This window comes from Schistocerca serialis, chromosome 7, assembly GCF_023864345.2.
Source record: "Schistocerca serialis cubense isolate TAMUIC-IGC-003099 chromosome 7, iqSchSeri2.2, whole genome shotgun sequence".
Classification (NCBI taxonomy): domain Eukaryota; kingdom Metazoa; phylum Arthropoda; class Insecta; order Orthoptera; family Acrididae; genus Schistocerca; species Schistocerca serialis.
In genome coordinates, this window is record NC_064644.1 from 286,760,665 (window position 1) to 286,784,458 (window position 23,794).

General features: G+C 44.4%; 1 protein-coding gene across 1 annotated transcript in view; it reads right to left on the reverse strand.

Annotated features, from left to right (window-relative positions):
* The window catches only part of LOC126413023 (lachesin-like), a 398,429-nt gene that overhangs the window by 246,420 nt on the left and 128,215 nt on the right, over positions 1-23,794 (reverse strand). Inside the window, exon 5 of the mRNA XM_050082916.1 lies at positions 11,805-11,933. Coding sequence (XP_049938873.1) covers positions 11,805-11,933 — 129 coding nt within the window. The remainder of the gene's footprint in view (positions 1-11,804; positions 11,934-23,794) is intronic.

Consider the following 23,794-nt stretch of genomic DNA (forward strand, 5'->3'; position numbering starts at 1 on the left):
GATCACCAGTTGTGTACCGGCAGTGTAGGAGATCGCGCCCCACACCATGATGCCGGGTGTTGGCCCTGTGTGCCTCGGCCGTATGCAGTCCTGATTGTGGCGCTCACCTGCACGGCGCCAAACACGCATACGACCATCATTGGCACCAAGGCAGAAGCGACTCTCATCGCTGAAGACGACACGTCTCCATTCGTCCCTCCATTCACGCCTGTCGCGACACCACTGGAGGCGGGCTGCACGATGTTGGGGCGTGAGCGGAAGACGGCCTAACGGTGTGCGGGACCGTAGCCCAGCTTCATGGAGACGGTTGCGAATGGTCCTCGCCGATACCCCAGGAGCAACAGTGTCCCTAATTTGCTGGGAAGTGGCGGTGCGGTCCCCTACGGCACTGCATAGGATCCTACGGTCTTGGCGTGCATCCGTGCGTCGCTGCGGTCCGGTCCCAGGTCGACGGGCACGTGCACCTTCCGCCGACCACTGGCGACAACATCGATGTACTGTGGAGACCTCACGCCCCACGTGTTGAGCAATTCGGCGGTACGTCCACCCGGCCTCCCGCATGCCAGCCGGCCGGTGTGGCCGTGCGGTTAAAGGCGCTTCAGTCTGGAACCGCGTGACCGCTACGGTCGCAGGTTCGAATCCTGCCTCGGGCATGGATGTGTGTGATGTCCTTAGGTTACTTAGGTTTAATTAGTTCTAAGTTCTAGGCGACTGATGACCTCAGCAGTTGAGTCGCATAGTGCTCAGAGCCATTTGAACCATTTGAACCTCCCGCATGCCCACTATACGCCCTCGCTCAAAGTCCGTCAACTGCATATACGGTTCACGTCCACGCTGTCGCGGCATGCTACCAGTGTTAAAGACTGCGATGGAGCTCCGTATGCCACGGCAAACTGGCTGACACTGACGGCGGCGGTGCACAAATGCTGCGCAGCTAGCGCCATTCGACGGCCAACACCGCGGTTCCTGGTGTGTCCGCTGTGCCGTGCGTGTGATCATTGCTTGTACAGCCCTCTCGGAGTGTCCGGAGCAAGTATGGTGGGTCTGACACACCGGTGTCAATGTGTTCTTTTTTCCATTTCCAGGAGTGTATTTTTTAGGGTGAACCATTATCTTCATTTTCCAAGTGAAGTTGAGTCAAGTACACCGATAAAAATGCATTCTGTTTATTTAGGGGAGATGGCAACGGCGTTGCCACAGTGGATCACCGGTTCCCGTGACTTCACCGAAGTTAAGCGCTGTCGGGTGTGGCCGGCACTTGGATGGGTGACCTTCCAGCCGCCATGCGCTGTTGCCATTTTTCGGGGTGCACTGAGCCTCGTGATGCCACTTGAGGAGCTACTCGACCGAATAGTAGCGGCTCCGGTCACAGAAAACCATCGTAACGACCGGGAGAGCGGTGTGCTGACCACATACACCTCCTATCCGCATCCTCAACTGAGGATGACACGGCGGTCGGATGGTCCCGATGGGCTACTTGTGGCCTGAAGACGGAGTGCTTTTATTTAGGGGAGAGTACTCTAAACGGAACCACTTCAGAAATTCTGTTTGTTGCAACCTCAACAGTAAGTTACAATATCCTATACTCGACTTCAGGATTTTGCTCTTGGTATCTGATGTAAAGAATGGAAGTGCTGGCAAAAATTAACACATTACACTTAATTTTCTAAATTTCTGCATGTGGTATAAATTAGGGATTTCCCCAAATTTTACCAGTAGGTGCGTAAGTTGTACCGTTCTTGTAAAGTATGTCCCACGCCCCCTCTCCCCCCTGTCCAGCACATTTTACCTGAATCCAAATTCTGCATTTCATGAATCTCATTGTCTTTCATCTGATCTCTCTCGTACAACTCGCTGTGCTATTCATCTGTTTTAAGACTGCGTTCCTGTGGTGGCTCATAGTTTCCTTGGCTAAGCCGTCACTTTTGATGTGCTTAATCATTTCCGTCGGATTCGGCGAAATTTCTTGAATAGTCGCTCTCATCCCACTTTTTTCTGCCGCGGTTTCTTCTGGATTGAAATGATGAGGAAATCCGTTTCGTTTTGCAGTGTCGAACACAAGTTTTCTTACATCTGATACGCTTAAACCGAACATCATCTCCCTAAATGTAAGAAAATTCTATTCTTATTCTTTTTCAACTTGAAAACTAATTTTTTTAAATCTCATATGCATTTCTAGGTAACCTTCAGCATGCCTCTTAATTGTCAGTTTAGAAACATTTTATATGCGTGCATATTCATTAAATCAATGATAGCCGTTTAGATACACTGTTACAGCTTGAAACCTCCCGTAGAAAAATTAATGAAGTATTGTGCTGATAACACTCTTATGTTATTTGATTTTGAAACAGCTGAGCAGAACTGAACGTACTCAGACATTTCTCTCTTTACTTATTCTGATCAACACCAAACTGACACACAATATTCTTAGCGCAACGCAGTCAGACTTTCAATAATCCCTACAAAAGAATGGCCCTGACTAACAATAACCTATACCTTTCATGAATCACTTACCTCACAAAAATCTTTGTTACTCGAACTACCGCAATACAGCGAGCGCCAATACTGCCAGCTAAATAAAAGATTCTAACTACTTAAGGCACTAACTACTGATATGCATAGTTAGCAAATGAAAGATTTTGATAGAGAACAAACAATGTATTTACCTAACTAGTGTTCAAAAGTCATTCATGATATCCAGTTTTACAAATTTACTCTTTCTGACGGACACACGTTCAGATCGTCCGCTCTCAAAATTCTGCCATTTCTGTCCCCACATCCACCACTGCTGGCGGCTCACCTCCAACTGCGCAACGCTACGCGCTGTTCACATCCAACTGCCCAACACTACAATAGCGAATATTCCAACAATGCCACCCAGCCACAGACTACACACAACATAGCCAGTGATTTTCATACAGAGCACTACGTGACGTCACTAACATAAAAGCCTAAACATGCTGAATACAATTCCTTTCAGCTCCACCTTCCATAGTGCTTTTCTTGCCATATTGTAATACAAAATAATTAATTAATCTTTGACAGGATAAAGAACCCATTAGAAAATTCACAACATCATATCTAAACATTGTCTTGCACTAATAATGCTAAAAGCATTTTTAAAGCTGACTGTATGGGCAATTTTATTAAGCTGTACCCGTACAATATCAGAAACATAATGAGGTACATTATAAACAGCGTCCTCGTTTTCTCTTCGATTGTTTCCTTCAGATCAACAACAACGAATACAAGCTCACGACTGTATGAGAACTGCGGTTATTGCATGTATCTGTATTCAACCATAAACAAAGCTTTATGTGGCCACTCGCATTATAACACCAATTCCGTTCGCTACTTAAACTGTTAGATGAAAACTACTGTAAAATTAACGCAGTCTTCAGAGGATATGTTCCTCAACACACACAAGTGATAGTGGATAATATAGCTCCGATAAAATGTCGGACAGTATAGTAGGCACGCATCTTATAGCAGTGGCACAAACTACGAGGTCGTACAATACAGGCAACTCTTCTCTGTGTTTGCATCTCTCCTTCAGAAAATATGGTGTTACGCAAATTTCATTCTTGAACGAAGAGGTAGATGCTTCTGTTTTTAAAAAGGACGACTTCAGGTAGAAGTGGCAGTTAGTGTCCAGTGGGTCTTGCGAATCAGTCGTGTATGCTGCCACCGTCACCCAGACAATTTATCCATAAATTTTAGACCGGTAACGTGTTTCAATTGTTGGATCATAGCCATTAGGTGACCCGACGTGTTAGCCACGTGCATTCCCGTTTCTGGCACACGTGGCGGCGCGCTGGTCTCGGCTGTAATCCGTCCGGTGAATTAACGACGAGGGCCAGAGTGCTGCCCAGCTTGAATGTGATTTGTAGGTGGTTTTCTACATCCGACTAATTGAATACCGGGCTGGTACCCAAGTACCTTCTTAGTTACACGACTCGCAAACATTTAGCAAACTTTAGCTATCTTTTACACGAGTATAAATGCACGCAGACAGTTTGAAATCAAATGTCTCCGAGCACTATGGAACTTGACATCTATGGTCATCAGTCCCCCAGAACTCAGAACTACTTAAACCTAACTAACCTAAGGACATCACACAACACCCAGTCATCACGAGGCAGACAGTTTGTTCCGTCGCGGTTGGTAGGGGGTAAGGGAGTGTGGAGTGTTGGCAGTAAGGAAATACAGTCACCCTTAAAAATAACCATGCCTCATATGTAAATAAACACGGCTACCCTTCGCCCCCCCCCCCCCCCCATGAACCATGGACCTTGCCGTTGGTGGGGAGGCTTGCGTGCCTCAGCGATACAGACAGCCGTACCGTAGGTGCAACCACAACGGAGGGGTATCTGTTGAGAGGCCAGACAAACGTGTGGTTCCTGAAGAGGGGCAGCAGCCTTTTCAGTAGTTGCAAGGGCAACAGTCTGGATGATTGACTGATCTGGCCTTGTAACAATAACCAAAACGGCCTTGCTGTGCTGGTACTGCGAACGGCTGAAAGCAAGGGGAAACTACAGCCGTAATTTTTCCCGAGGGCATGCAGCTTTACTGTATGATTACATGATGATGGCGTCCTCTTGGGTAAAATATTCCGGAGGTAAAATAGTCCCCCATTCGGATCTCCGGGCGGGGACTACTCAAGAGGATGTCGTTATCAGGAGAAAGAAAACTGGCGTTCTACGGATCGGAGCGTGGAATGTCAGATCCCTTAATCGGGCAGGTAGGTTAGAAAATTTAAAAAGGGAAATGGATAGGTTGAAGTTAGATATAGTGGGAATTAGTGAAGTTCGGTGGCAGGAGGAACAAGACTTCTGGTCAGGTGACTACAGGGTTATAAACACAAAATCAAATAGGGGTAATGCAGGAGTAGGTTTAATAATGAATAGGAAAATAGGAATGCGGGTAAGCTACTACAAACAGCATAGTGAACGCATTATTGTGGCCAAGATAGATACGAAGCCCACACCTACTACAGTAGTACAAGTTTATATGCCAACTAGCTCTGCAGATGACGAAGAAATTGAAGAAATGTATGATGAAATAAAAGAAATTATTCAGATTGTGAAGGGAGACGAAAATTTAATAGTCATGGGTGACTGGAATTCGAGTGTAGGAAAAGGGATAGAAGGAAACATAGTAGGTGAATATGGATTGGGGGACAGAAATGAAAGAGGAAGCCGCCTGGTAGAATTTTGCACAGAGCACAACATAATCATAACTAACACTTGGTTTAAGAATCATGGAAGAAGGTTGTATACATGGAAGAACCCTGGAGATACTAAAAGGTATCAGATAGATTATATAATGGTAAGACAGAGATTTAGAAACCAGGTTTTAAATTGTAAGACATTTCCAGGGGCAGATGTGGACTCTGACCACAATCTATTGGTTATGACCTGTAGATTAAAACTGAAGAAACTGCAAAAATGTGGGAATTTAAGGAGATGGGACCTGGATAAACTAAAAGAACCAGAGGTTGTACAGAGATTCAGGGAGAGCATAAGGGAGCAATTGACAGGAATGGGGGAAATAAATACAGTAAAGAAGAATGGGCAGCTTTGAGGGATGAAGTAGTGAAGGCAGCAGAGGATCAAATAGGTAAAAAGACGAGGGCTAGTAGAAATCCTTGGGTAACAGAAGAAATATTGAATTTAATTGATGAAAGGAGAAAATATAAAAATGCAGTAAGTGAAACAGGCAAAAAGGAATACAAACGTCTCAAAAATTTTCTAATGCATGCGAGAACCATCCGTTATATTTGTCAGAGTTTGGAGTTGACGAGTTGGCTAACAAATTAAAAAAATTTGATTGTGGCCTGCGTAAAATCATGGAAGTTCACGAAAATGCTGTACAACAGAAGAAAGATTTCTTTGCAATATTGATCCTTGGGGAGGATGGATTGATCAGGCACTTATGATCAAATCTTTAAGGATGAAAGAAAAGCAAGCCCTTCCAACATACAGTTTATCCCACCCAATTTCACTCCACTTCGCCAACCCTGTGATGTCTTCTTTTACAGGAATGTTACAATTTTCACGACCAAAAGCAGAAAATGGTCCGAACCTGCTAAAGACTAATAGAGAAATTGCTTCGAAAGAAAGATTCCATTAAAATTCTTTCGTTAGTTCTGCATCAACTTATAGAACCTGCTTTCATAGGAACGAACTGATGCGCGTGGGTCTCATCGAAGGAATTTGAAGAAAGAACAATCTTTTTGAATCCAAACGAAATGAGTTTTCAGCACCCCTTCTGAAAAATGCGTGTCCTGGAAGGCAGTAGCTTTCATTAGCTGTCGGTTGCTGCCGTGACAAATACCATCCGGAACTCCGTTTCAGCACAGCAAGGGATGCAACTAATAGCGAGTAAGACTATTCTGTAATCTGTTCAGTAACAAAGGGAATACGCACGTTAAGGAAGTTTGCTGTAATAACTAATTTATGAACGAAATTACTGCGGTGAAAACGACTACTACCATACCATACAGTAAGATGAAATTGAAGAAAACGGGAGTATAGAAGCAGGATTTGAACCCGTACTGTCAGCGTGGCAGCTGTCAACTTTTGTTCACATTATGGTATAACTTTCCTGCCGTTTAAGCCAGCTAAACTCGATAACGGTCATTGACCGAAACTAGTAGCAAAGTATGCAAAATAAAGGACTGCTAAAGGTTTCACCACGAATTTTAACAACGTTTTCATCGGGTTCTGCTCAGGCGAATTTGGTAGTCAAGACAGCAACTTGGTTCACTATCGTGCTCTCAAAACCATTATGACGCAGCGATTTCTCCTGCGGGAAGATGCCACCGTCGTAGGGGAATACAAGAAGCATGAGGTTATGCAAGTAGTCCACAGCAATGTTCACGTAGGTCACAGCCCATACGCTGTCGTCGATTACAATTATCGGTGCCATGGAATCCCAAATGAGCTTCCCCATATCATAAAGCTGCTCGCACTGACGTACGTCCGTGGCGCGTAGCATCTTTCGAGCAGTTGTTGGTTTGGATGACGGCGTATCCCCATACGACAATAGACATATTGTTACGATAATCGTGATTCATTCGACCAGGCGACACGTTTCCATTGCTTCAGTATCGATGACCTCATTCCCACTGCAATGGTAACTGACAATGTCGTTAGATCAACATGGGAAGTGTGAGTATCATCTGCTGTGTACCTCCGTGTTCAACAACGTGCGCTGAACTGTGTGCTCCGACTCGTCCCTCTACAAGCATTGTATTCTTTCGTCACAACTGCCACAGATCGCCGCCTGTTCTACTTAACGGATAGAGGAAGCCTCCGATTTCCCCATCCTGTCATGATGAGTGGATGTCCCCCTGATTGTCGGCCATTCGCGATACCACAGTCCTTCGATCTCTTTACACAGATGTTCACGACAGTAGCACCCAGCTCTTATGCCTCGCAATTGCCGAGATGTTCGTTCCTAGTTGCAAGGTCGTAGGATTCTACACTTTGTCACAGGCGCTTACACTGATCAGCTATAACATTATTACACACGACCTACTATAGATACTATAGATATAAAACCGTTCAGGCGATAGCAGAATCACCTTGCGGGGAATGAATACAAGACCCACACACACACATACACACGTACCCACAACAGCACACACACACACACACACACACACACACACACACACACACAACAGACAGTGCATGTTGTATCAGTGAACAGGCTGCCCGTGTGAAGACGAGCGATTTGTCTAAACTTGACCGAGGGCAAGAGCATTTCTCAAACTTGTCGGGTGTCTGAGGAGTCCTGTGGTGAGTGTCTTCAACACGTGGCGAAACCAAGGTGAAACCATGGCCAGACGTTCTGGGGTTGGGGGTCACCCTCATAACAGGTGTCAAACGGTGGCGGAACTAACATCAGACGTTAATGCTGGGTAGAGTATAGTTGCGTCTGAACGCAAAGATCACTGAACACTCCTAACGATGAGCCTCCGCAGCATATCACCCATGCATGTGCCAATGATAACATCACGTGTGGACATCAATGACTGAAATGGTCACGTGGCCATTGGCACTGGAAGTTGGTGCAGAAGTAGAGCGTTGCATGGTCTGATGAACCCGGAACTTTCTCCACCACGCTGATGGTAGGGCGCGAATCCGTCGTCTTCCAGTGGAACAGCTCCTTGATGCCTGTATTGCGGGATGGAGACAAGATGGCGATGGCTCCATTATGCTTTGCGGAACCTTCGCGTGGGCATCCATAGGTCCAGTGGAGCTCGTGCAAGGCTTCATGACGGCAAATGAATATCGTACAGTGATTGCAGGTCACCTAAAACACTGCATGACGATTATGTTTCCCGACAGTAGCGACATTTTTCAACACGATAATGCTCCATGTCACAAGGCCAAGAGTGTGATGGAGTGGTTCGAGGGTCACAGCAACAGTGCTGGCCTCCCAGTTCGCCAGATCTGAAGCCGGTAGAACCCATCCGGGATGTAACTCATCGCCAGCTGCCCAGAATTTATGGAAAATTAGGAAATTTGTTTTAAGGTCTTATGAGACCAAACTGCTGAGGTCATCGGTCCCTAAGATTACGCACTACTTAATCTACCTTAAACTAACTTACGCTAAGGACGACATACACACCCATGCACGCGGGAGGGCTCGAACCTCCGATGGGGGCAGCCGCGCTGGGAATTTATGGGAATTAGGTGACTTGTGTGCTCAAATGTGGTGCCAACTCCTTCCAGCGACATACCAAGTCCTCATTGCGTCTATGCCGCTGTTATTCGCGCTAAAGATGGGCATACCGGCTGTTAGGTAGGTGGTCATAATGTTCTGCCTGATCAGATATGTCAGTCGAGCTCCCCTCTGCCGGTTCCTATCGTCACTACAATGATTCCCCACTAGTCTGAGCTTCGGTTATATACTTTCTCTAAAGTATTATGAGCCAGCGACGCCACAAGAAGGCTACTCGCCTGTTATTGGGTAGGGGACACAGTGTTCTGGTTTATCAGTGTGTCTCAGTCAACTTAACACCCTCTCCGGCTAATGTGACCATGGGTCAAAAACCTTAGTAACAACGTTTTGCAGCGCAGAAAGCTGCGAGACGTGCAGGAATAGAGTCCGTGAGTTTCTACAAGGCACCGCGAGGGATGTGGAGCCATGCCGACTCCAGTGCTGCGGCCAGCTGCACTAGGTACCTCGGTTGAGGATCTATGACGCGAACAGCCAACGCGAGGTTATCCCACAGATACTCGATCCTTTTTAAATCCGGAGAGTTTGGTGGTCAGGAGAGTAAGGTAAACTCATCCTGGGGGTGCTCTTCGAACCATGCATGTACACCGCGAGCAGTGTGACAGGCTGCATTTTCTTGCTAGTGAATGCCATCATGCCATGGAAAAACAAATTGCACTGTAGGGGTGTACACGGTTCACAAGCGCTGATACATACTTGTGCAGATCCATTGTGCCTTCCAGGACGATCAGATCCCCCAGGAAGTACCATGAAAACACTCCCCAGATCACAACGCTTCCTCCTCCGACCTGGACCCTTCCGGCGATTGTTACACGATGTTTGCTTTCAGGCACTTCGCGCCATTGGGCCATAAAACATGATGAAGACGACTTGTCGCCACACAGTGGACGGCAAGTTACGATACTGGCATGCAAATACCAGCCTTCGTTGCGGATGATCTGCAGTCAGTATGGGTGTCTGAACTAGGTGCCTGCTGCAGATATGCTTCCGGAGCAACGTTCGCTGAACGGTCGTTCACGGGACATTGCTGGTAGATCCTTGGTCTATCTGGACGATCTGTGGCTCAATATGGTTCAAATGGCTCTAAGCACTATGGGATTTAACATCTGAGGTCATCAGACGCCTAGAACTACTTAAACCTAACTAACCTCAGGACATTACATACATCTGTGCCCGAGGCATTATTCGCGGTCGCGCGTTTCCAGACTGAAGCGCCTAGAACCGCTCGCGGTCTGAGGCTCAACAGTTGCGCATTTGTTGAGCCGTACACCTCTGTCGTCTTTCACCCCTGAGTCTGTGGCCAATGATGGGCCGCAGTTGCCTCGGCGCCGGTTTTGGATAGGGCCATTTTGCCATGGAGGGTATACATAAACGATGGCGGCACGCGAACATTTAAACTAACTGAGACGTTTCGGAAAAGTTTCTACCCTTTCCCTGAAAGCTACTGATGATGCCTCATTAGACGTCAGATTAACTGAGTTTTTGTACGTCCATCCTCTTGACAGGAAGTATTTGGAACGACAGCCGTTTACTCTTGGGAGGAGAGGAAAGGCCAAAAGACGTCCTTATGATTTTATTTATTTTGTTGCGTCAATTACAGCCTAAAGGCGGCGCGTTAAAGCGCCGAAACTGGTTGCAACTAAATAAATAAAATGGTACGGACGGCTGTAGGTGTTTCATTTTCTCACAATCAGATAAATCGCTCCGTTTCCGCGTTCCAACGACTGCACTTTTTGCGCGTCACACGGACATACTTTATGTGCCCTCCACTGCTAGTACTACCATCTGCGTCTGTGACTGCTTATTGACGTAGACGTTGAATATAGGCAGTGTTCAGATCAACGTGACTGGCCCATACAGCATTACCATTTAGTGAAATAATTCATTGGAAGTGAAGAACACACGTCGAACGGCGCGATCACACTGCAGATATTTTTATTGTTCTAAGATAACCTGTTACAACAGTACAAAGCTGCCATGATATAACTGATCTCATTACAAAATCGCCATATTACATTACATGAAGAGAAAGTATGATAATAAAAGCCCAGTTGGTAAAACGCACACGGTTGATGAAATGCTCGCAGTTGACCAATGAGCGCTGAGGTGCCATTATGATAAACGAGTAACGTGATTGATGACAAATTCAGAACCTCTAATAGACGTGCGCCAAAAGGGTGTTCGAACATAGCAAATGTCGCGGTTGTTGATCTCAGATTTGATTTTATAGCTCTGCAGGTAAATTCCCGTAAAGAGTGGTTTTTATATCATTGTTTGACTGCAGTATAAAAATGGTGGTCCTTGTGTTGCTTGCAGTATCGTGACGAGTGCTGCATCCCTCATTCGTACAAAATATCACAGTTAGGTCGATGTTTCCTTATTAAATGTTTATTTACAGATTCGCAGGGGACTCTTCTTTTACTGAATACGATACTATGCTTGATATGATCGTCGAGAGAGATCACACTCTTTGATATGTTAATTGGTTGTCCTATGAAAAAAAACGTCGCACAGTTCTTTCAGCTCTACGCATTGAGAAAGTGTACTAAATTACCATTACATGTAATTACCATTATCAGCAATATAGTGAGACGCTGTACAACAGAACTAATCTCTCCTATCGTATCACAAATTAATTTTATAATCGAGATCAGCACATTCAAGAAAAACCAACTTGCTCTTCTGACCATAAGGCCCTGGCAGAACGTGAAAACTATCAAGCCGGCACGAAGGGCACAGGGAAGAAGCAATCGAGTAACATTTCCGTCCCTGTGAGTCCGGTGACGATGAAGAATTGACAGAATACGAAAACCAGTGACGCGACCATATTCGGGCGTGAACTGCATACAGCGAAAAAATACGAGCGTAACCGAACGTTTAAGGCTATAGAAAACCGTTGCTTAGCGTCTCGTGGAACACTCATTACTTAGTAAGATTGTAGAGAAGGTATGCAGCAGCTCTAGTTGCAGAGGACAACAACTGACAGAACGCCTATGGTGTATGAAGTGTTCAGGGGTGCTATGAGTAGAGTGGACACGGTGCGCGGTACTCACAGTTGACGTTGAGCGTGACGCGCTTGCTGACGGCGGGCGGCACGTCGTTGGAGGCGATGCACAGGAAGGCGCCCATCTGGCGGCGGTCCATGCGCCAGAAGGGCAGCGTGCTCCCGTTGTACGTGTCCACTGCAACACCGAGCCGATGTCAGTCTCATTAGATTTCTTCTGTGTGTATTCCTGCATCAACTTATAAAATACTTAAAATGTTAAAAAGAAAATAACTGACGTTTAGATCGTGTTGTGGCTGCCTTTGTTAAGAAACGACTAGCTATCTAGGAAGAGAGTGCTTCGATATTTTACACTTTTAACTGTGTCAGAAGACCACCAACATCACAGTTAGGAGAATTTACTAGTGTTTCCCCAGCTGCTTCGCCTGCCGGTGCGTTCGACACACGCAAGGAACACACCTCCGCCTTCCGCTCCCCGTGTCCACCTTTACCTCCCTCTGTCCACATAATCCTGCTGCCTCTCTAATTTTCTTCCTACCCACTCTCTCCCTCTACACCTTCTCTTCTCTCTCGGTTTTTCCATTTCCTGCAACTCTTCTCTCTTACTGTATCTTCCTCCCCCCTCCGATTGTATCCTTCAACACCTCTCCCTTTCCATTTCCCTATCTTCTTTTCCCACCAGCCCACAAACCCTCCACACCTTCCACCTGTCTCATTCATCTCTTCCTCCTCTCCTTTCTCTGTCCATTTGCTCACCTCCTCAGTCTGTCCATCCCTTCGTCTATCCATCTTAACCTGTTCCCAGTCGTGCTCATCAGAATATGTAGCCAATGCAATACAGTTCTATAAAGCAGACCGATACTACTACTCCAACACCCCTGTCATGCAGGGCTGGCTACACACCAATGGGTTGAAAATCATTTATTTGAACCTGAAATACACGCCGCCATACAAAGCAAGACAATAAGCCATTCTGACACCTAATCCCACACAATGTTTATCACACATAGCAGTCTATACACCACAGGCTGGAAAATACAAGATTTTGCCCCTAGTTGCTCTCCTATTGGAGCTACAATTTATACACAACGTAGGGGCGATACTCGTGATACCTGCTGTTTCTGTGCCAAATTTCGTTGAAATCAATCTTGGGGTTTTGGAGGGCATTCTGAATGTAGAATTGTGTACACACTGAAAAACACACAAACACACACACACACACACACACACACACACACACACACACACACACACACACACACACAGACGCAAATACACACATAAACACACACACACACACTCACTCACACAAACACACACACACACACACACACACACACACACACACACACACACACACACACTCACACTCACTCACACAAACAGACGCACACACATCCACACACACACACACACACACACACACACACAGGTTTATAAACAGCGTGAATTACCAAAAACGTGGATAGCAATTAATGCAGAAATGGAAGGTGCTGTTAATATGCGGATTGCACATAATGGATTAGTAGTCAGGGGCTTGTATTATTACCCAATCAACAACTAAGCTTTTTTAAATGGAACAGTGCCTACTCCATTAACATACTAAAATAGGATAAATTGTAATGTCAGTGGAGTTTTTTGCAGGAATCTAGTGCGAGACGTTTACGAGATATCATATTTTGAAAAGCTCCCAGTCTGACACTAGTACAGTACCTGTGGTGGCGCACACTAAAGACCAACAGAAGTGCATACACTAGCTATGTGGATTCTGACTAGTAACGACACAATTGACCATCATAGGTTGTATTAAAAATGACCACCAGCAGCGGCAATACACGCTTCCAGTCCGGTATGTAATGACTGCCGCAAATGTGCTCGCATTTCAGTGGTGGTACCCAGGCAGGCTGCAGTAATACGTCGTTGTATACCATTGGTGGCAGTTGGTATGTCATTGTAGATACGTCTTTCAGCTTTCACCAGAGAAAAATGTTATGGGCGTCAAATCCAGGGAACAGGCTGGGTAAAGCACAGGTCCTGTGCGCCCGGTACAACTATTTGGAAGCAATTTGTGAAGACATGATATAGTACTTCGTGCTCTATGAACTGGACTGCCATCATGTTGGTACCACAGATTCCTACTAGTATCTAGAAGGACTTTCTTTGCTTGGTTGATTTGGTGGAGGGGCCCATAGAGCGGAATCATCGGTCCCGTCAGATTAGGGGAGTACGGGGGAAGGATGTCGGCCGTGCCCTTTCAAACGAACCATCGCGGCATTTGCCTGAAGCGATTTAGGGAAATCACAGAAAACGTAAATCAAGATGGATGGATTTTTTTGTAAACTCTCGTCGCCAGTTTTTCAAAGGCCTCGTCGCTACTGCTTTGGAGGCCGAGTTGCCACTGTTGTTACGGTAGGCCGAGTCTGCGAGTTCGTGAAACGTTTTCTGGTGCAGTACACTGCTAAGACAATTTCTCCCTACCACTATTACACAGCTGTGCCCCCACGTCCGGTAACAGGATAGGAGAACGAATGTTGTACAACACTGTAAGTAACACTGTAAGTAACAAGGTCACACAAATGAGTGCAGAGAAACGTCTTACAGCACCTGCAGAACACGGTCTGCTAGGAGGCTGCGATACATGTGCGCATTCAGTGTTCCGTCTATGTGACATAGCCCTATGAGCTAATAGTTCACTATACCTCATGACACGTTTACACTCCATGGGTCCTGACGTTCCATCTGACGAAGCGAACAGGGATTGTCAGCTGACCAATATTGCACGTTTCTGCGGTTTACTTGCCATGACTGGTAAATGTGGCTTCACTACTAAACAAGATACATGACATATCTGGAGTATCTTGTCTTACTGCCCATGCATAGAAGTTAACACGATTCACAAAACCATTTCCATGCTCCTCTTGATTGAGAGAGATGTGATAGGGGTGGAATCTATGTCAATCGAAAATGCATAGGACACTTGCGTGATTCATGTACTTCCTCGTGCCATTGCGCGGGAGCTAACTGCAACAGCAGCAAGAACTTAAACTTGCCCCTTTTTCTGGCATCACTTATTTCCTTCTGTTACGTTGTCCAGATGTTCCACTACCACTTTCACGTAACTGGTTGAAGATGTTGATGAATAATTGCCGAGATGGTTGACGTCTATTGGAATACCTTGCCACATACACCGTACAAGAACAAACTGCATCCTTCCTACACTCTCCATACACCATGGAGTACGAGAAACTCTGCAACTGGCAAAACAAACAGCTTACGCACAAGTGACATCGTTTTTCGACTATGAACAGCGGGAAAACACAGCTTCAGGAGCTAGTCGTTGATATCATCGACCAGTTGTAAGGTGCCTGTCGGCTCGTTCATTTTCTCACCACCTATTTTACCTGGTTTCTGATCTGTAATAACTGTTTTTATATTTATGTGTGAGATACTGACTTCAATATATATCGATTACATACTTCTGCTAACTCTTTGCTCAAGCGTTGTGCCGTAATTTAGTCTTTAGTCGGTGGTTGGCCGTTAGCCAATAGCGTGCGTTAACAGTTGAATGCCAAGTCTACCTTGTTGGAACGAAATCAGCCATTACATTCGTTGTTCAGAGACTTAAGGTGGTTAGGTGTTTCTGATTCAATAGCTACATTTGAGGAAGCACGCTGCTTTACTGAAATCACTTTCGTTTGACGGAGAGCTATGGTTTTAAGCAGTCTCTACGGCATGCAAGAAGACTTTCTGAGATCATTCCAATTTATAATCAGTGCTGAAATACGTTCTACAGCTTGAAGGTACTCAGGCTGTTCTTTTGTATCCGCGTCTTCACATGCAGAGGGGTAGGTTTGTAGATGTAGCAAATTATTAAGTGTTTGGAGACTGGTTACAGTATCATTTTTAACTTCTTTTCATTCTATTATATCTTCAATTGCAAGACCCGTCTTGTATGGATAATATTGGATCTCTTTTGTGATGATAGTAATTTGGTTTTGTAATTCAGATTCTAATCACAAGACTATAATCTGAGTACATAGTTGTGAGTAATAAGCGTTTGCTGTTAACAACAGTGTTACATAGTTATTTTGCAATATCATTCCTTTTATTCATACTTTACTTAAATGTGCTTCATATAGGTGACCGCCTTCTTTCTGTCGTGATTTTTGACAAACTGACAGCTGAAATGAGTCATCCTAAGATTAAGTTTAAGCACAGTGAGCTATGGTTGGAGGGTAACCAAGGTGAAATCGCATCCAGACCTCCCGGGACTGGCGACACTCCTCACTACAGATGTCAGACGTTGTAACCTGGATAAAGAGGATAGATGGCGAACTGTGGCGGAAGTAACATGAGACGTTAAAGTTCGGCATAGTATTAGTGAGTCTGAACACACAGTGCACCGAAAACTCCTAGCGATGAGCCTCCGCAGCCGACGACCCATATATGTGCCATTATTAACACTTGGACATTGGCAACTACGACTGAAATGGGCACGTGACCGTTCGCACTAAACGTTTGTGCCGTGGCACAGCGTTACATGATCTGAGGAATCCCGATACCTCATCATGCCGATCACCGGGTGCGAATACGTCGTCTTCCAGGGCAACAGTTCCTTGACGCCTGTAGTGTGGAGCGAAGACAAGCTGGCTTCGGCTCCATTATGCTCTGGGGAACATTCACGTGGGAATCTATAGGTGCAGTCGAATTCGTGCAAGAGACCACGATGGCCAAGGGGTATCGTACACTGGTTGCGCACCACGTACCACTTTCATGACGATCATGTTTTCCGAGCGAAGTGGCATTTTTCAAGACGGTACTGGGCCATGTGAAGATCAGGAGTGTGATGGAGTGGTTCGAGGAACACAGTGACCAGTTCCCTCTAATGTGCTGGCCCCACGAACTCGCCAGATCTGAACCCGATCGAACACACCTGGAATGCGATTGAACGTGGCGTCAGTGCTCATCGCTCCCCTCCCCGGAACTTGAGGGAATTAGGTAACATGTGTGCAGATGAGGGGCCAACTCCCTACAGGAACCTACCAAGGCGAGCGTCCATGACACGACGCGTCGCCGTTGTTATGTGGGCCAAAGGTGGACGTACCGACCGTTAGGAAGTTGGTCATAATGTTTTGGCTGATCAGTGTACATATGGTAACACTATGTCGCTGTCGCTTCTCATTTCACATACAAGAGTTACTGGAACAGCATAAAGTGATTTTTTAGGTAGTTAACTACTGAATTCACTCTGCACTGATAGGTACACGATAATGGAAACTGCTCCATAGCCTAGCAGATTGCTATAAGCGAGAAGCTAACAGATATTTATGGAGCTTATTGTTCTCAAGAAGCTATTCTCTTATGTAATGTGTGTTATTTGGATAATGTAGGCTCTTTCCATCCCATTGTGCTAATTTGTATGTAACTGTTTGCTGTGTGACTACATTGAAGGTTTTTATTCAAATCATACGGCGTTAGAAACATTTTCGTGTCCTTTACATTTTTCATTTTGCATGTCTCTAGAATACCAGAGTACATTCATTATTGCCTGTGAGAATGGTCGAAGATTATTCAAACACGCATCCACCCACTCACACACACACACACACACACACACACACACACACACACACACACACAAACACACACACACGCACACAAAGCACACAAGTGGTATTTTAGGGCCAAAAGAACTTAGTAATGTGATGTCAGGGGTCTTCTGAAAACGTTAAAAATGCTTTATGCTGATGCAACCACTCCTCGAACGTTTAATTGCTGTCAACAGGATGGCAGCTGCGACACGAAGGAGACATCGGTTGTTCTGGTATTTTAACATTTTTAGTATTTAAAAAAATACATGGCAGCAATCTACAAGAATTTACTGGCACAGATGAAAGGTTTTAAATATCTAAAAAATTAAGCGTATGTTACAAAATATGTGTTACATGTGTGGCTATATTTCTGAGTCAGTTGTTTCAGTGGTTCTTCCTACACAAAAAAACAATTATTCTTCAGTATGGTCAAATATGAAGAGGACTAAAAATTGTGTGCCTTGAAAATATCACTCAAAATCTCGCTGAGAGTATTATACATTATCTTCTCGCTTACTAGGAATATCGAAAGTTAGGTTTCTAACACAGAAATCTACCTTTCAACCTCACACGTCATCCTACTACTTCCTTTCTTTCTTTCTTCCTTTCTTTCTTTCATGTTTCGTTTCCTGTTTCTTAATAATTCTTTCAAGTTATTTGGTGTAACCCACCACCACTTCCTATACTGAGACTATCTCTGTCATTTAAGAGTAGCCCTGAAATCTGCGATCTCTCGTTAGGCAGGTTGTAGTCTCTGAATTCCCCTACAGATTTCCCACCAGTACCACTGAAGTTAATACCTCATGACCTAACACATATCCTATCATCTTCGACCGTCTTTTTGTAGTAGGTTTCCGTATATTTCCTTCCTCCTTCTGGCTCCATCAGTCAACTTAATACTCAGCACTCTTTTGTAATGCATCGTAAACGATTCGATTACCTCCTTTTTTTGTTTTCACGAAGTACGTCAGTCACTTCCACATAACTCTGTATTACAAGCGTATACTTTCTGAAACTTCATCCTCAAATTAAGGCCAATTTTTGATACTGCCGGACTTCTTTTAACGAAGAAAACCTTCTCCGGCAGTGCCACGATTCTTCTTACATCCTACTTGCATTGTCCGTTGTGTGTTACTTTGCTTAGAGCGTAGTAGAATGTTTTCATTTCTGTTATTCCTCATTACTTTTTTCTTTCTTTGGTTTACTCCCATCCACACTTTTTGCTCAATAAATTGTCCATTCCATTCAGCAGGTAGTGTAAATTTTCCTTCCTTGACGGGGAAGACAATGTCGCAATGAATACAATCAATGATATTCCGCTCCGAATTTTACTTCCACTTTCAGACCTTTCTTTTATTTCCTTACAGTTTTTTTTTTTAATTTTTAAGGGAACAGTAGGAAGAATGATTGCATCCCTGCCTGACATCCGATTTAATCCGAGTACGTGTCTCTTCATCTTCCATTCTTATCATTCCCTTGTAAATATATTATATTGCACCTCTCTATACATATGTAATACCACTCTATTCCGTGTTTGGACAGCTGCAGTAATAATTAATTTACGGACAAAGCCAACTCCGATCCGGATATACTCGGGTGTAGGAGTGAGTAAATGCTGAGATCGGTAATGAGGATTACTTTCTGGTTAGAAGTTAAAGAAGACTCAGTATTACGTTTAATGTCTACTTATAATACATGAACCAAAAATAATTTGTTATTAAATCGGTGAATGTATAATTCTTCACAAATACATGTTGTAACGCTTAGTGCATTGCGAAGTGTCCAAGGTTAAAATTAACTTTACATTATGCGGAACTGGCGTATATTTTGTTAAGGAACTATACAGCTGACGTGCAACAGTATGCGAGATGTGCCGACCATCCATCTATCTTACAACTGTTGCGAAAATGTTCAAAGAAAAGTCCACATAAAGCGTTTCACTAAGTAAGACTTAAAGTTGTAACTTACAAATCGCGTTACGAAAGTGACAGGCTCTGTTACACTAAAATGTTGCGAGGACTGGCATCTATATCCTTAGTTTATGGAAAGTAAATTACAAGGGCATACATCTGCAAGTGAAAAATGTAGGCCAGGCACAGTTCTACTGGCAGATATCCGCCGTGCCTACCGAGTAAAAGTACTTCTTTCCTTCTTCCCTACCTCGTATCTTCGTGTAGTGTTATTCATGTGAAAGAATGTGAAAATTTTCTGAATATTTGAAAATCGTGTATCTAAGGAGGATTTGAGTACCAGCTCGGCATTCACCTAGTGCTATGTGGGAAATTGCCTAAAAACTACATCCAGACTGGCCCCGACATCGTCCCTCGTCATTGATCTGCCGACTGGATTGGATCTGCGGCTGGCTCACCTCCCGGCCATAAGGCGGCGCTTTAACACGCATGGCTATTCGGGTGGGTATCCAACAGCCTTAAGTATTTCCTGAATTTTATTTTGCACAGGTCTGTATGAGGATAAGACTTGTGGATGTGGACAAGAGACTTACAGATGCGGTGCGAATGCAGATGCCCTCCTCGTATCGGCTCAGAACGCTACCTATAGCTTACACCAAGCATGGGAACCTATAGTAACCCGTGGGCCTGATGCGCATACTTAAGCTCGCGAGCCGCATCGTCCCTTGACGCGATAGTAGCGCTCTTAGCGCATAAAATCATAACTTTAGCGACCGTTACATTAGTATTCACGGGGAACACACTGATGTTAATGGCACCCATTTCCCGCCACGCCACGCCACGCCACGCCATTATATTACCCCTCAAATCACGTTTATGGAAAATGCATTAAATTTTGTGCCCGCTCCATCTTCAGATGTTTCCATTTATTTAAGCGTCGTTAACACTGTGTCTTTACTTACAACGTTTAACTGCAGCTGGTTTAAAATATTCCGCTGGAAAATTCTCAGTGGTGTTAGTAAAGAAACAATGCTCAAAGAAAGTAAATAAAGGTAAACATCTGAGGATGGGATGCCAGAAATCGTAAATGTAATCACAGAAGAATAAACGTCTATAAATGGCACTGGTTGCGTCTTATTCATTAGAAATTACCTTCAGTCGGAACAGTCGCAGGATTCTACAACGTCCACAACGAACAAGAATTGTTTATTAATGTTAATACAAGAAAAGTTACAAAAACAATACACGGCAATAAGGTAGGCAGTTCCTGTCGACAAGCAATTGCGAGTAACTGTTCGATTTTGGGCTAGAGGCAGCTTATTCGAATGTTTGAAATTTAGTCTATTAATACCCAGAGACACTATTAGCAAGCATTTCTTAAACAGTTGTAAAAAACACTTATGAGACTGGTATCATAGGTATGGATTTTTTTTGTTAGCACTAAAAAAATACAACGTGAGCGCTTAGCTTTCCCTCTCACAAATTTCTTCCTCGGGTCGGATTGAAACCAATCGCGGGCCTGGGACGCCCGTTGCTCAATCGCCGGTTACACCTATTTTTTGAGAATTTTAGATGTGTTAATATTCTACGTTCACTAACAGTTTTTTTCGCAGGATAAATCCCGTGAAAGTGCCTTGATTTTTTTATGGAAATAGTCACCATATATTCCTCTCACAGAGGTGTTCTAAATAGCCTGCAGTCAGTGTGTGCCTTTTCTTTTGCCTACCATTCTGAATCATATCGAGCTGGCAAAGATGTAATGATCTGCTAGCATTGAGCCGACGAGGAGCGTGTAACGCAGTATTAAATATCAGCATAAAACCGTGAAACTTTTATAGCGATCTGTCTTGTCTCCCCAAAGACCTTTCCAAGCGTTCCATTGGATCGATATTGCTGCAATCTGTGAACTGCTAAAACTAATGACCGACCACGCTGTGATTGCAAACCTATGGTTACATAAGACGTGCTCAATGGATGGGTAACGTTTACTCTTTTGACTCGTATATTTCTGATTATACCTTCGTATATAGAACCTGTTGCATGTGCAGAGGCGCGAACTTAAGAATCCTCCGAGGTAAAAATGCCACCGACGATGATCGTGGAAAACCTACGTCTACATCTACTTCTGTATTCTGCGAGCCAGCTAATAAGAATGTGTAACGCAAGCCACCATTTGGAGTGTACCACTGTCACTCGCCCGCCCCTCACCCCTCCCCCCCCCCCCCCCCCCCTCTTTCACCTTGCTGTTCCAGTAACGAACGAGCCGTAGGAAGAACGATTGTTGGTTGATCTACGTGTGAGCTCGAATCTCTCTAGTTTTACCGTCGACATCGTTCCGCGATGCAGGTAATCCACGTCGCGATGCAGAACGCCTCTCTTGCAGAGCCTACCACTGCAGTTTTGTAAACATCTCCGTCACGCTTTCGCGCTCACTAAATGAACCTATGACAGAAACCGCTGCTCTTCTTGCAACCTTCCTGTTTCCTCCATCGACCCTTTCAGGTAAGGATCCGTGACGTAAGCTTCTTCCTTCGTGGACCTACTGCACTTAGCCTGAATTCTTCCAGTGAATTTGTCTGGTCCCTGCCTTATCAGCAATTACTTTTATGTGACCACTTCACTTAAAATCACTACTTACGCGTACTCACAGATATTTATTGAATATTCCTGCTTCTAGTGATTATTACTCAATTTTTACTCATATAACAGTGAGTGCTTCCTCCTATTTATCCGAAATACATTTCTCTATGCTGAGTATCAAAGGTCAAATCCTTGCACCAAGCATTGAACTTCTGCAGGTGTTACAACGTTTCGAAGTTTTATAGCTTAGGGGTTTCTCTGAAGGTAAGACCATGATCCAAAAATAGTCAGATGTAGCTTCTGGTACTACCCACTAAATTGTTTGTATACAGGTGATACAGCTGGCCGGCCGGAGTGGCAGTGCGGCTCTAGGCGCTATAGTCTGGAGCCGAGCGACCGCTACGGTCGCAGATTCGAATCCTGCCGCGTGAATGGATGTGTGTGATGTCTTTAGGTTAGTTAGGTTTAATTAGTTCTAAGTTCTAGGCGACTGATGACCTCAGAAGTTAAGTCGCATAGTGCTCAGAGCTATTTGAACCATTTTTTTTTTTTTTATACAGCTGTCCGTACCTCTGGGTTTTATACAACCCGCAATGCCTTCAAATCCCACGTGCAATATTTGCATATTCTCTCCCTCGCTTCGTGTAAACTATTAGTTCTATAGGAAAAGCGAACAGGAACTTTGTGTAGGATATTACATGTAGTTATATTTTGCACTGATATTTGTTTTCCCTATTGGCTGTAGCGAATCACTCAACAAAAAAAACACAAATGTCACTTTGAAACATACTTTTCTTTAATAACTCGAAAACGTATCCGCTCACAAAATTTCAGTACACTGAATTTCCTACAAAAATGTCCTGTTTTTCTTTTCTGTTCAAAATGGTTCAAATGGCTCTGAGCACTATGGGACTTAACTTCTTAGGTCATTAGTCCCCTAGAACTTAGAACTACTTAAACCTAACTAACCTAAGCACATCACACACATCCATGCCCGAGGCAGGATTCGAACCTGCGACCGTAGCGGTCGCGCGGTTCCAGACTGTAGCGCCTTAAACTGCTTGGCCACACCGTCCGGCTTTCTTTTCTGTAATATCAATAGTTTGCACGTAGTGAGCGAAACAATATGAAAATCTCGCACATTGTAACTGAAGGCACTGTGGGTTACACAAAACCCAGCGCTAGGGGCAGTTTAACCATCCTGTATACAGAGCAATTTAGCTAAGCTCTTCACATCACTTATATACAGAACAGCGTAAGGATTACGAACAACAGCTGCCAGAACATTTATTTTGCTCACTCCACTCGTTGGAGGCTTGTTTCGTACCCTCTACGTATTACTCCAGTATCATTTCAGTAACAAGTTTCAGCACATTCGCTGAATTTCCTTTCTCGTAGGATACCACTACACACTGCTGTCATCTGGAAAACGGGCTAACAACCTGATAATTTGATTGTACAAAATAGTAAAGTTTTGAGGTCAAGGCGAAATGTATGTCGTTTACTTAATACAATAGACACTGTTTCATCAAGAAATCGCAGATGAATCAGAATAAAACTAGTTTAGTAGTAATATACTATAGTGATTGTAGTGTGTAGTATGATCAGTGTTGTTATTTACAAGAGCGAAACCTACTATCTAGATTTTATTATGATATGGAAATGGATTACTCTACAGAAGCAGTAGTGTATGTAGGAGCGTGCTTCGTACACTCCTGGAAATGGAAAAAAGAACACATTGACACAGGTGTGTCAGACCCACCATACTTGCTCCGGACACTGCGAGAGGGCTGTACAAGCAATGATCACACGCACGGCACAGCGGACACACCAGGAACCGCGGTGTTGGCCGTCGAATGGCGCTAGCTGCGCAGCATTTGTGCACCGCCGCCGTCAGTGTCAGCCAGTTTGCCGTGGCATACGGAGCTCCATCGCAGTCTTTAACACTGGTAGCATGC